At 47.7% G+C, this 14,139-nt stretch overlaps 1 protein-coding gene across 5 annotated transcripts in view; it reads right to left on the bottom strand.

Moving 5' to 3' along the window:
- LARP4 (La ribonucleoprotein 4) overlaps positions 1-14,139 on the bottom strand; it is a 50,549-nt gene that overhangs the window by 26,701 nt on the left and 9,709 nt on the right. For all 5 annotated transcript variants that reach the window (XM_063293620.1, XM_063293618.1, XM_063293617.1 and 2 more), the window contains one exon: positions 558-713. In XM_063293620.1, the coding sequence (XP_063149690.1) occupies positions 558-713 (156 nt within the window). The remainder of the gene's footprint in view (positions 1-557; positions 714-14,139) is intronic.

Raw genomic sequence — 14,139 nt, forward strand, 5'->3', positions numbered from 1 at the left:
GATGAGGTGAACATTGCCAGTCTTGACAGAAATAACCAAATATATGTCTTCTACCATGGCTACCTTCAGTACATATAATATTGCATGAATCCTGATTAAATTAACAACACTGATGAGCATATGGATATTTTTCATGAAAATGTGTAGTTCCTTCTGGAGTCTCAAAAAGTTTTTCTGAAGTCCCACTGTCCTCTGAATAACTACCAAATATAATATATTATGCCCCTCTATGGCGTTTTCTTTCAGGTTCTACCAAAATATTAAGACCCGCAGATTCAAGAATTAATCATAGCGCTACCATTTTAAAAGACAACCATGCCGTGTAGATGTAACAAAAAAAAAAAAAAAAAAAACCACTGCCCCATCCAAGCTCTGAGACACAAATAATCTTATGCACTATATATAACTAGTAGTGAGGGTATACATGGTGTGTATGTACTATTCTGAACCTATGTAACAGTTATTGCATAATTAACCCATGCAATCTGAATAGCTAACGAACATTTTGTAGCTACCTCTAGTTTTACTGACAGGTTTTCACAATGACGGTTATTTACCTGAAACATCATAGAGTGGATATCCAAGTTCCTCATGTGCTAAAACCATGCCATTAGCAGCTGATTCCTGAACACATGAACTGTTTCTTGACAATTCACAAGATGAATACATTGCTTCATACTGTTTAGTACAATCCTCTGCAGCCTCAGCATTGCCTGAAAAAGTGCAAGAGTAATCAATGAAAAATAAAGTCAGGTGGCATCCCATTCTTATGAACAAAGCTAATGTTTGAGAATTTCTAAAGATACAGGCTTCTGGTGGGAATGGTGGACTGAACGGCTGTGCCCGCTTGCTCGGTGGCAACTTTTTCGGGCTCAGGAAGGCTTTCCTGAAGCCCAAACATTCTCAGGCTTAAGGAAAATACTTGGAATTATCCCATCTGTCCTCCAAAACAGCAGCTTGCAGCTAGAATATCATGTTTTGCTTTTGACTGGTAAGAATATCCAGGAGGCAGGGATGTCACCATTTCCAAGCTGCGCTGTAGCCTTAAAGAGAGACTAAGTCCGGCTACCCCATTGCTAAATCACCAATTTGTGGGGTTTTTCAAAGTATATGTACCCCAAGAGAGGCTTTTTACAGCAAGACGCCAGGCTTCTTGGCACTTAACATTATTTTTGGAATTACTCTTTAATTTTTTTTTTAAGTTTTGGATTTTGTTTTCTTTCCAAAGGAAATTTCAAAGCTTGAGTAAATAATTGTCTTCCTATTATTATTTTTGTATTAAATTTGAAGATATTAGCATTTTCCTACATGATGAATCAGCTGATTTGAATCTTCAGCTTTCTGTCTTCACTTTCCCTTGAGAACAGTCTGCTATTAACTCTTACTTTGTGTAAACAACTTTCAAACTTTCCCATATTTTCGACTTTTGCTGATTAAGTTCCATGGGGGCGCCATAATCTACTCCATGGGACATGGAGGGTTTCAAACAGATCCTTTCTGACCTTCACCAGGACTTCAAACAAGTATCTTTTCACTTTTATCAACCTTTTATGCAAGATATCCAGGACGCTGTGGAAAATATGAGATCTAAAATGTGCCATCAGGTTGGGTATGTGGTGGATGAAATTGAGGAATCTAAGACCAATAGAAAGGTTTCTTTTAAGACTGAGATTGGGATTTCTGTCAAGATGCTGGGTGAGGATTGGATAATGGAGAAATCTAGGGGAGAGAGTGATCTGAAAGCCATGAATAGGGTTGATCTCCTGGTGGAATGCCATGAAAAGAACCTGGAATTTTGGAGCAGGGCAGCTGGGCTGTTTGATTTTCTTGAGAAGAAAGCTCTGTGCATATCTTGGGAACATGTAACTGCTCTGGTTTATTTTGAAGTGGGATAAGGGTTGAAGAATGTTTATTTGGTTTGCTTTAAGGACTTGACTGATATTATTTGCCTTTAATAACAACAAATTGTGGCAAGTTCTTGGTGGTATGGGGATACCAAGTCATCTTGTCTGCCTCCTGAGGAATCTGTAGCAACAGTAAGAATAGACCACGGAACAACAGACTGGTTTAAGATTGGGAAAGGAGTACGGCAGGGTTATATACTCTCACCCTACCTATTCAACTTGTGCGCAGAACACATCACACAACATGCTGGGCTTGATGAATCCAAGGCTGGGGTTAAAATCACTGGAAGAAACATTAACCATCTCAGATATGTAGATGACACCACTTCGATGGCTGAAAGCGAGGAGGAACTGAGGAGCCTCATGACGAAGATGAAAAAAGAAAGTGCAAAAGCTAGGTTGCAGTTAAACCTCAAAAAAACTCCAAGATTATGGCAACCAACTTGACTGATAATGGCAAACAGAGGAAGAAAATGTAGGAACAGTGACAGACTTTGTATTTCTAGGCGCAAAGATTACTGCAAATGCTGTCTGCAGCCAAGAAATCAGAAGACCTTTAATTTTTGGGAGGAGAGCAATGACAAATCTTGATAAAATAGTTAAGAGCAGAGACATCACACTGACAACAAAGGTCCGCATAGTTAAAGCAATGGTGTTCGCCATACTAACATATGGCTGCAAGAGCTGGACCGTAGGGAAGGTTGAGTGAAGAAAGATAGATGCTTTTGAACTGTGGTATTGGAGGAAAATTCTGAGAGTGCCTTGGACTGCAAGAAGATCAAACCAGTCCATATTCCAGGAAATAAAGCCAGACTGCTAACTTGAGGGAATGATATTAAAGGCAAAACTGAAATACTTTGGCCACATAATGAGAAGACAGGACACCCTGGAGAAGATGCTGATGCTGGGGAGAGTGGAGGGCAAAAGGAAGAGGGGCCGACCAAGGGCAAGATGGATGGATGATATTCTAGAGGTGAGGGAATCGATCTTGGGTGAGCTGGGGGTGGCATCGACCAACAGGAAACTGGTGTGGGCTGGTCCATGAAGTCACAAAGAATTGGAAGCAACTGAACAAATAAACAACAACAAACATTTGCCTTTAAAGATTTGGATTTACTGCTTTGAATTGGCTTTGTTTTTTGTTTTTATTAAGATTTGGGGTTTATTAAGATTGGAATTATTAAAATTGTTATACCATTAAGTATAATAGCTGATAACTTACGTGCTTTTCAATTTGATTTTTATTGTAGACAAAAATGTATAAATAAACAAACTCTGCCACTGCTGGTCCCAAGCCTGGATGAGAAAGGAGGAGGGTTAGGCGATGGGCCAGCAACCCATCCCTGTAAAATCTGAACCACTACAGAAATAACAAGGACAATCACAAATATTTCTGGTCAAGTAGGCGGGGGTTCTGTTTTGAGTCGTATTACTTGTATGACAGCAACGGAGCACACTGGCAACAGGATCCGATGTCTGAAGTCCAAAATGATCTTCTCAGCCAAGAATATCACAAGAATTGGAACATGGAATATACGATCATTGCATCAGACTGGATGACTTGCCCAACTCCTATGGGTTTCCAATGATTATAGGTTAGATATTCTGGGCATCAGTGAGGTCAGGTGGATAGAGTGTCATGATCACCGTTGCGATGCTTGTGACATCGCAACGGCTCGCATGACAATACAAGGAAATGGGACTCTGGCGGATTAGGCAAAGGCAACTAAGAAACACAAAGAACCAGCAGCAGGTGCGAGGAAACTATGTAACGACCGAGACTGGCAGACCGGGAAACAAAAGATACAAAGTAGCCAATGGGTAATTGACTAACAACAGGAGAGGCGCGCCCGGGCTTTTGAAGAATTAAGAGCCTGATCACCCGGCAATGGATCGTCACCGCACAGGAAGGCGATTGAGGCGATGCCCGGGGTGCAGGGGGGCTGCACGACCTCCCACCTGGCAGGGACGAAACCGTTGGGACTCGTGGGACGCACCTGGGATGATGTGGGGTGGAGCACTGACCGGCACAGGCTATTTAAATCCTGTTCCGGCGCGCTCCCGTCACCCTCAGCTTTCTAAGAGCATGCACTCTATTCCCAAATAAACCCAGAACCTAAGTCTACACTAGCGTCTGTGTTTTTATTGGGTCCCAGGCAGAGCCTGACATAAAGCTGAGAGTCACAAAAAACGAACCTCGCCAGTCTCCACCGGTAAATTTTTTTCTGCGGGAGAAAACACCGGCGATGACGGAACCGGGGACGGCCATGGAGTCGGCGCTTCACACCGGAGGCGCGAAGGACGCAACGCAAGAGGGGGAGATGACCCGACAACTGCTGGAGTCGGCGCACCCGAGATGGGACACGGGCTCCCTCCCTGCCCACACCGCACCCCGGTTCCAGACCTGGAGCTCCAGCCCGGAGTGGAGAGCCCCAATGGAAGAGGAAGTCGGGGGCCAACAACTCTTCACGTGGGACGGCATAGCGGGACCCCGGCTGGGGACATCCTACACCACCTGGAGACTCCACTACCCCCAAACGCCCGAGCGGGGAGTCGCAGGACTGCCGATCGGGCAGCAACTGGCAGCACCAAGGACAGACGACCCTGTCACCCCCGACAGGATCAGAGCCCTGGAGGCCAAGGTATGAACCCTGGAACACATGCTCCAGTCCATGGCATTTGTCATGAGTAAGGATGGCGAGCAGGGGGCTCTCACCCAGACTGTCAAGCGCATGCGTAGCACTGAGGAACTGTTCAGCCATTCAAAGAGACACAGATCGGGACCGCCTTAACCTTTGGGGTTTATATGGCTGGGTTTTCCCACGCTTTCTCAGTTTGTTAGGATTCTTGTTAAGTACTACTAATAAATATTAGAGACCAAGTCCTCGCCTCAGTGTGTTTCCTGGTAATCAGGACATCAATCCTAACAAACTCATACTCCCATCGAAAGAGGGAGGAACAAGCAATTAAACAGATACGTTTAGAAATGTCTTCAGAAAACCAAGAAATGCGGCTCGCCATCCAGCAATTAGCAGCAGCCCTACAGCAACACCAGCAACAAGTAGATCTCCAGATCAACACATTACAAGCTGCCATGCTACAGCAGTATCTCAGGTGTTACACCACGTATCGGCAAGACAATTGGCCAGCCCTGTTGCCCATGGCAGAATTCACTTATAACAACTCTGTGCAGTCATCTACCCAGATGTCTCCGTTCCAAGCGCTCTATGGGGTTAACCCTCAGGTGTTGCCCACCTCCTCCCAGCAGGGAACTGTTCCAGCAGCAGCTGATTTTCTTAAAGAGCAACAAGCCGCACAGGAGTTGTTAAAGGAGCAGCTGAACAGGGCAAAGAGTGCTTACAAAAGGGCGGCAGACGCTCACAGGCAGGAGGGGCCAGCGATCGCAGTAGGAGACAAAGTGTGGCTCTCTACCAAGTTCTTGATCTCTACCAGACCCTCCAAGAAATTGGACTCTAAGTTCGTCGGCCCTTTCACTGTGGTGCAGCAGATAAATCCAGTAGCTTATCGTTTACAGCTCCCACCATCCATGAAGATCCATCCAGTGTTTCACAGAGCCTTGCTAGCCAAAGACCCTCCCCCAAGTAACTTGCGATCGCAACTACCCCCCCCACCTCCAGTAATTGTGGAGGGAGAGGAGGAGTACGAAGTGGAAGAGATTCTGGACTCTAGGAGGAGGGGAAGGGGCATCCAATATTTCATACACTGGAAAGGGTACCCTGAGGAGGAGCGCACGTGGGAGAATGCCAGAGATGTACATGCTCCAGCACTGGTTCATCGATTCCATCAGCTTTTCCCTCACAAACCCAAGCCTCGCATTTTACCCGAGATTCCTCTTTCGCCTGAGCAGGCCGAAGAAGCCCAAGCTGAGGAGTTCGTGAGTGTGTATTTCCCCCCGCCCCTGCCTGAAGCCTCGACTCCAGTTACAGAGGAGGTGGGGGAACCACAGCCCTCAACCTCGGGCTTGCATTTCCCAGGGGGGAGGGGGGCTGACCCTGCTAACTCTCTAGATGTTTTTCAGCAGCAGCCACCTGGCTCGGAGGCGTTATCGGATTGGGAGGGCAGCACCGCTTCGTCCGTGGAGGAGTTGTCCTTTGAAGAATTGCCTTCTTTGCCAAGTTCTCATGGGACCTTACAAGCAGACAACATATCTTATCAAGACTCTGGAGGGGAGGGGGCTGAAATGGAATATCAATCTGGAGGGGAGGGTGATGTCATGAGTAAGGATGGCGAGCAGGGGGCTCTCACCCAGACTGTCAAGCGCATGCGTAGCACTGAGGAACTGTTCAGCCATTCAAAGAGACACAGATCGGGACCGCCTTAACCTTTGGGGTTTATATGGCTGGGTTTTCCCACGCTTTCTCAGTTTGTTAGGATTCTTGTTAAGTACTACTAATAAATATTAGAGACCAAGTCCTCGCCTCAGTGTGTTTCCTGGTAATCAGGACAGCATTGGTGATGAGCGAGCTCACAAGGACTGCTGGTGCACAGGGGGCAGGGGGGGATCATGGCACTCCACCCACCCCATCGACAACCCCGAAAGGGGACAAGCACGGGACTCCTTCTCAGGACCTCGTGGTCCCATTCCGGCGGGGGCCATCCCTAGCCACCCACAGGTGGGGGTCTCGCAAATTGGGGGGTTCGCCAAGGACTTCCCTGTGAAATTTGACGGAGACCCCACGAACCTCTTTCTTCATAACGAACGCCACGAACTACATGTCACAATATGGACATTACTTCACAACGGAAGGGGCCAAAATCTCGGCAGTAGCCACGAAATTCAAAGGCAGGGTTGCGGACTGGTACGTCCAGATGTCAGAATCCGGAGCCCCAGCCCTGGCTACCTTCCATACCTTCCAGGCCGCTCTCAAGCGGTACTTCGAAGACCCCCTGGCAAAGGAAAGGGCCAAGAGCACCCTTAAAGGACTGCGCCAAGGACAAAAAGCGGTGGCGGACTACGCCCTCAAATTCAAGGTCCTAGCGGGTAAAATCCCGGAATGGTCTGAGGCCACCTTGATCGACATGTTCAAGGATGGCCTCAACCGTGAGGTGTTGCAATGGGCACTATACAGGGATGAACCAGACGCCCTGCATGAGTGGATCTGCCTTGTCGGGAAGGCTGAGCATGCCCAGCACACCTTCATGCTAGCAACCAAGAAAGACAGAACCCCTCCCAACGGGAAAGGACCAGTCCCACAGTCGGGCTCGATGTGGGACGCAGAGCGACAACAGCGGTTTGCCCGCGGGCAATGCGTCAGGTGTGGGAAGACGGGGCACCGGGCAGCTGAATGCCTCAAAACCAGAACAACAGATCGCCCGCCCAGACCAACGCAGAAGGCACTGCACAAGCCACCCAACCCTCCCAGACGGCTGACAGGAGCACTAGCGACCCCAGACAAGGAAGAGGAAGCCTACCTCACAGGGGACGCCTTGGACGACCAGGAGCAGCTGGCGGGAAACTCCTCCCACCTGCCCTAAGCAGCACCGCCGGGCAGGTGGTAAAGAACGGACGCGACAACCCCAGGGTGAGTGAAGATTGTCCCATCCTGGCAGGGAAAATCGAACTGACTTACAGCTCCAAGGCCATCGCGGTCGGAGCTCTAGTGGACTCTGGGTGCTCCAGAAATCTGATCCACCCAGACACTGTCACTGCACTAAAACTGCCCTGCTCCCCCCTCCCAAAACTGCTGATATTTCAGCAACTCGACAGCTCCACAGCGGGGGGGGGGGGGGACCGGCCACCCAGGGTACAAGAAAGGTCACCCTGAAAATGGGCACCCACAGGGAGACCATAGACTTCATGGTCACCCCGGTGGGCAAGCCCATAGTGGTGCTGGGGATCCCGTGGCTAACACGCCACAACCCCTGCATTAATTGGAGGACCCGTTCCATAACATTCGAGGACGGGGTCTACCAAGCACCAACGAAAGAGAAATCCTCCGCTTTGACTGTGGGGAGGGCTGAGATCGTCGACCAACAAGCCCCTCCCCCCCACAGAAGGACTGCTGGAGCAATACTCGGACTTCGCCGATGTCTTCAGGGAAGAGGCAGTGGACCAATTAACCCCCATCGCAAGACGGACTGTGCAATTGAACTGCTCCCGGACGTTCCATTACCCAAGCCCAAAATCTACCCCATGACCCAGAGGGAATTGGCGGCGCTGCGAGAATTTTTAGACAAGAACCTCGCTGGGGGCTTCATCAAACCAGCAAACACGCCAGTTGGAGCGCCCGTCCTATTCCAGGAGAAGAAGGACGGCACCCTGAGACTATGTAGATTACCGCGGATTAAATTCCACCTCCCTATCAAACAAATACCCCCTCCCCCTCATAGAAGACATGCTGGCACACTTGTCAAAGGGAAGGGTGTTTTCCAAACTCGACTTCCGCGAGGTGTACTACCGAATTTGCATCAGGGAGGGGGACGAGTGGAAAACGGCGTTCAACTGTCCCTTGGGCTCCTTCCAGTACAAGGTACTGCCTTTTGGTCTTGCGGGGGCCCCGGGGGTCTTCATGCAACTCATCAACGAGGTGCTGCATGACCATCTATTCAAAGGAGTCCTAGTTTACCTAGACGATGTCCTAATCTACACAAGGACTCAGAGGGAACACGAGAGATTAGTGAGACAAGTTCTCACTAAGCTCCGGAAAGCCAAACTCTATGCTAAACTCTCCAAGTGTGAATTCCACAAGTCGCACTTGGACTATTTAGGGTACAGAATCTCAGCCAAGGGCATAGAGATGGACCCTGCGAAGGTTCAGGCGGTTTTGAGCTGGGAGCACCCACGCACCCGGCGCCAGCTTCAAAGCTTCCTTGGGTTCACGGACTTCTATAGGTCCTTCGCGAGGGGGTTCGCGGAAATTGCCCTGCCCTTGACCGACTTACTAAAGACCAAAGGCGTCGGGGAGACGCGCAAGGTCAAAAACCCAGGGGCCGTGCTTAATTGGACTCCCGACTGTCAAACCGCTTTTGACAGGCTGAAAGCGCTGTTCACAGCGGAGCCAATTCTGTCCCACCCTGACCCTGAACAGCCTTTTGTTGGGCAGGCTGATGCCTCTGACTTCTCAATTGGGGCTATCCTACTGCAAAAGGATTCCGCTGGAATCCTGAAGCCATGCGCCTATCTCTCTAGGAAATTTTCAGAGACAGAGAGGCGCTGACACGTGTGGGAAAAGGAAGCCTTTGCAGTCAAAGCAGCACTGGAGGCTTGGCACCACCTTTTGGAAAGGGTGACTTGCCCTTTTGAGGTCTGGACAGACCACCGCAACCTTGAGGCGCTCCGTACGCCCCGGCACCTCAGTCCCAAGCAGATACGCTGGGCTCAGTTTTTCAGCCGGTTCAAATTCCAGCTGAAGTTCATCCCAGGGAAAAAGGATTTCCTGGCAGACGCACTCTCCCGACTACCCCAGGACGCGGAGCCGATCTCCGACGTCGTAGGGACTGTGCTTTCTGACTCCCAATTGGGTCTGGCAGCTGTCACCCAGGAACCTGCTCAGGGACAGCCTTCCCCCCCTTGCAAACGACTCCGGCGCAGCCCGCACCAAGGCGCAGACAACCACGGGCTGCACCCAGTGTTAAAGCGGCTGCACCCGGTGTTCCACTGCAGCTTACTCAAGCCAGCAAGTGACCCCTCCCGGTGGCACCCATGCACGCCCCCCCCAGTTATGATAGACAGACAACAACACTTCGAGGTCAAGGAGGTACTCGACTCCCGCAGGCTGCGGGGCTCCCTCCAATACCTGGTCAAATGGAAACACTTCCCACACCCTGAGTGGGTCGCGGCCCGCAACATCCAGGCTCCCGAACTAATCCGCAACTTCCATACCACCTATCCCTCCAAACCCGCAGCTTAATTATCTCAAGGGGGGCAGTATGTCATGATCACCGTTGCAATGCTTGTGACATTGCAACGGCTCGCATGACAATACAAGGAAATGGGTCTCTGGCGGATTAGGCAAAGGCAACTAAGAAACACAAAGAACCAGCAGCAGGTGCGAGGAAACTATGTAACGACCGAGACCGGCAGACCGGGAAACAAAAGATACAAAGTAGCCAACGGGTAATTGACTAACAACAGGAGAGGCGTGCCCGGGCTTTCGAAGAATCAAGAGCCTGATCGCCCGGCAATGGATCGTTACCGCACAGGAAGGCGATCGAGGCGATGCCCGGGGCGCAGGGGGGCTGAACAACCTCCCACCTGGCAGGGACGAAACCGTGGGACTCGTGGGACGCACCTGGGATGATGTGGGGTGGAGCGCTGACCGGCACGGGCTATTTAAATCCCGTTCCGGCGCGCTCCCGTCACCCTCAGCTTTCTAAGGGCATGCACTCTATTCCCAAATAAACCCAGAGCCTAAGTCTACACTAGCATCTGTGTTTTTATTGGGTCCCAGGCAGAGCCTGACATAGAGTGTGGTTGAATCAACAGCAATGGTAAGATCATCTTATATGCAGGCCACAAAGAACGACATGAGCATGGGGTTGGTTTCATTCTAAGTAAATAGGCAACAAGGGCGCTTATTGGGTGGAAACCAATCAGTGAGCGAATAATTACAGCTTGTTTCGCCCATGGACATGCAAAAACAACTATTATACAAGCTTATGCACCAACGGATAATGCGGATGATGTGGTGAAAGACAAATTCTATGAGCAACTCCAGGATACCTTTGATAGTATTCCAAATTACGACCTGAAGATCCTTACTGGAGACTTTAATGCTCAAATAGGCAGTGACCGATGTGGATTAGAGAACGTGACTGGAGTTCATGCATCCTCAGCTTGCCTTAGTAATAATGGTGAACGACTGGTGTCTTTCTGCAAACACAATGGACTGTGCATCGGTAATACATACTTTCGACATCAACGTACCCACAAGGTGACCTGGCGGTCACCGGATGAGTGCACCTTTAACGAGATCGATTTTATCTGCATCAGTTGAAAATGGAGGTCATCACTGCATGATGCGAGGACTTACAGAGGGGTGGACATTGGATCAGACCATTACTTAGTCAGGGCAGAAATTAAGTTAAAGCTTCAAAATCTAAGCAAGTTCATATAAGAAAGACCATTTGCAACAAAGAAACTGAAGAACCCTACAGCTGCCAACTCCTTTGCTCAGGAACTGTGCAACTGTTTTGGCCTTCTCGAGAACACAGCTGGTGTGGAAGGTCTCTGGAACAGTCTTAGAAACATCATCAAAGGATGTGCCCAAAACACCATCGGGAGACGTTGTGGCCAATGGAAGGAACAATGGATTCAAGATAGATCATGGAAGCTGGTCGACAAAAGGAAAATTATAAAACAAAAAAGGGATCAAGCCAAAGACATGGATGAAGTGAAAGAAATGAACCGGAGGTAGAGCTCAACTGGCGGTGAAGAAAAGCTGCAGAAAAGATAAGAAAGAATGGCTAGAACAGAAAGGCGCTGAAGCTCAAGAAGCGGCTGACCAAAATGACTCCAGGACTCTTATACAGCATTGTTAAGGAATTGACCGGAATGAGAAGGAGCATCAGTGTCCTGGTTAAGGATAAGAACAGGAAGCTTCTAGTCACTCAGGAGGAGCAAAACAGAAGGTGGGTCGAATACTTCCAAGAAACCCTCAACCAGCCAGACCCGACCAGTATATATAATTTTAATGAAGACAATGATTAACAAGAGCTCCAGGTGAACACTGGTGAGATTACTATTTAGGAAGTCAAGACTGCGATCAGAAGCTTAAAAACAACAAGGCAGCTGGCTTGGACAAAATATCTGCAGAGGTCCTAAAGTATGGCAGTCAGGCCATGGTGGAAGAGCTGACAAAGCTGTTTAGTAAGTGTTGGTGAAGTGGTGTAGTCTCGGAAGATTGGCGAAGAGGCACCATTGTTAAAGTCCCCAAGAAAGGCAACATCTCTGAATGTACCAACTGGTGGGGCATTACCCTTCTCTCAGTGCCCAGGAAGGCATTTTGTGCAGTTCTCCTTAGGCGGCGGCAAAGTGCCATTGATCAACGCCTGAGAGAAGAACAAGATGGATTCCGTTGTGGAAGGTCCTGCAGTGAGCAAATCTTTACCTCGAGGAATATCACAGAACAGTGCATCGAGTATAGCCACCCATCAGCCATCAACTTCATCGATTTTTAAAAAGCTTTTGATAGCATCCATCATGAGTCCCTTTGGCAGATCCTGCGTCTCTATGGTGTATCGGCAGACTTCATTACCATCTTTAAGAATTTCTACCAACAATCAAGCAGCTGTGTTAAGACTGAGAATGGTCATACGGACTTTTTTGAGATTACCACTGGGGTTAGACAGGGTTGTATCTTGTCCCCACTCCTCTTCCTTGTGGCCCTTGATTATGTCATGCAGCGAGCTGGAGCACATATTGGGACAGGCATCCCCTGGACTGACCAAAGTAACCTTGGCAACTTGGATTTCGCCAATGATATAGCCTCGCTTGAGGAAGATGAATCGAAATTACAACATGCCACAACTGCCTTGGATGGCAAGGCAAACAATATCGGCCTTAGGATAAGCGCCGAGAAATCGAAGATCATGCACGTGAGCTCCATGGCCCCAGTACAAGGAATTGTACTCGGACTGCAGCAGTTAGAGGAAGTAGAGAGGTTCACCTATCTAGGTAGTGTGATCGCCTGGAATGGTGATGCAGAGGCGGATGTTAAGTGCCACATTGGGAAGGCGACAGCCGTTTTTCGGAGGATGAACAAGTTCTGGTCCTCACCGTCCATATCACTGAAGATTAAACTCCATCTGTTCACTTCTATTGTGATCCTGACAGCTACTTATGCCAGCGAGACTTGGAAGGCATCAGCAAGTATCAACAAGAGGCTTGCTGTCTTCCAACAGAGATGCCTCCTCTGAATCTTAAAGATCTGATATTTTGACCACATCACCAACGAAGAGGTGCTTCAAAGGAGCAGCTCGTGTAAACTTCATAACGTTGTCACATGTAGAAGACTTCAACTGGCCGGTCACATCTTTTGCATGGAGAACAACCGGATCCCTAAAGTGGTAATGAGTTGGACCCCGCCGATGTTAAACGACAACAAGGATGCCCTCAAATAACATGGCAAAGAACACTGATACAAGACCTGAAGGCATTGAATATCACATGGAAGGATGCCGAAGCCCTTGCCCAGGACCAAAAGAGTTGGAGAACCCTTACTGCCCAATATGCCATGTAGCATTGATCCAGGACAAGAGAGAGGCAGACAGCACAAGACAAAAATGTATAGAATAGTGGTAGGAAGGGAATAATTATATATGATTTACCTTTTGGAGGGGAGAAAGATGTTCAGGAGGTTTATAAAAAAGTTTTCTTTTTAATTTTAATACAAGGGGGAGGAATAACTGTACTTAGTGATTTTTATTATGTGTTAAAGGGGAATGATTTATAGAAATAATGTGTTTTGGTTTAATATAGAGTAAGAGATTGATTATGGAAACTTTTTATATCCTTGCTGTTAAAAGTCAGAAGCCACATCTTCCTATAAATTTAATTTTTTTTTCTTCTCTTGTGTTTCTGCACTTTTTTAGTTTTTTTAATTTTTTAATTTTGTAGTTTGTTGTTTTTATTGTAGTTTTTATTTCTTTTAAACTTAATAAAATTTACTATAAAAAAAGAATTTCTAAAGATACAAGGTTTTACAAAGCTACACTTATATATGGAAGTGCCCATTGTATGTACATACATATATACATAATTTTTCTTCTATTCCTGGTAGGCTAACTTAACTTGGACACATCCATGAATTCTGGCTCTTTTTTTTTCAGCCAATTTATGTTATTCAACATTATTTTCATATAAAGGACAGCTTAAAGGACTGTCAAGGCAAATATACCAGACAATTCACAACCACCAACTTTTTCTACATGTCCTTTATTCTTCAGACCAAAGCTGTTAAAAGATTTCTGAAAGCTTGTTTCAGAAGACAGCAAAAAAAGCAAACTATGATTCAGTATGATGTATATTTAGATCAGCTTCTCCACAGATATTTTGAGACAACCAAGACAAAATGTCAACCAAGGCACCAAGGCACCAATGAGGACTCCAAAACTTTAAGTGAGCTCCATAGCTCCTTGAACATTAGCTACTATATTAATTTTTTTACTGTGATAGAAAAAATATTAAATACACAGGAAGTAATCATACCACATGGAAACCTTAGTTTAATGGACTAGTTAGAGGGAAGAAGTGTTTGCTACTCATGAATGGCTG

The sequence above is a fragment of the Candoia aspera genome, chromosome 2 (assembly GCF_035149785.1).
Source record: "Candoia aspera isolate rCanAsp1 chromosome 2, rCanAsp1.hap2, whole genome shotgun sequence".
Taxonomy (NCBI): Eukaryota; Metazoa; Chordata; class Lepidosauria; order Squamata; family Boidae; genus Candoia; species Candoia aspera.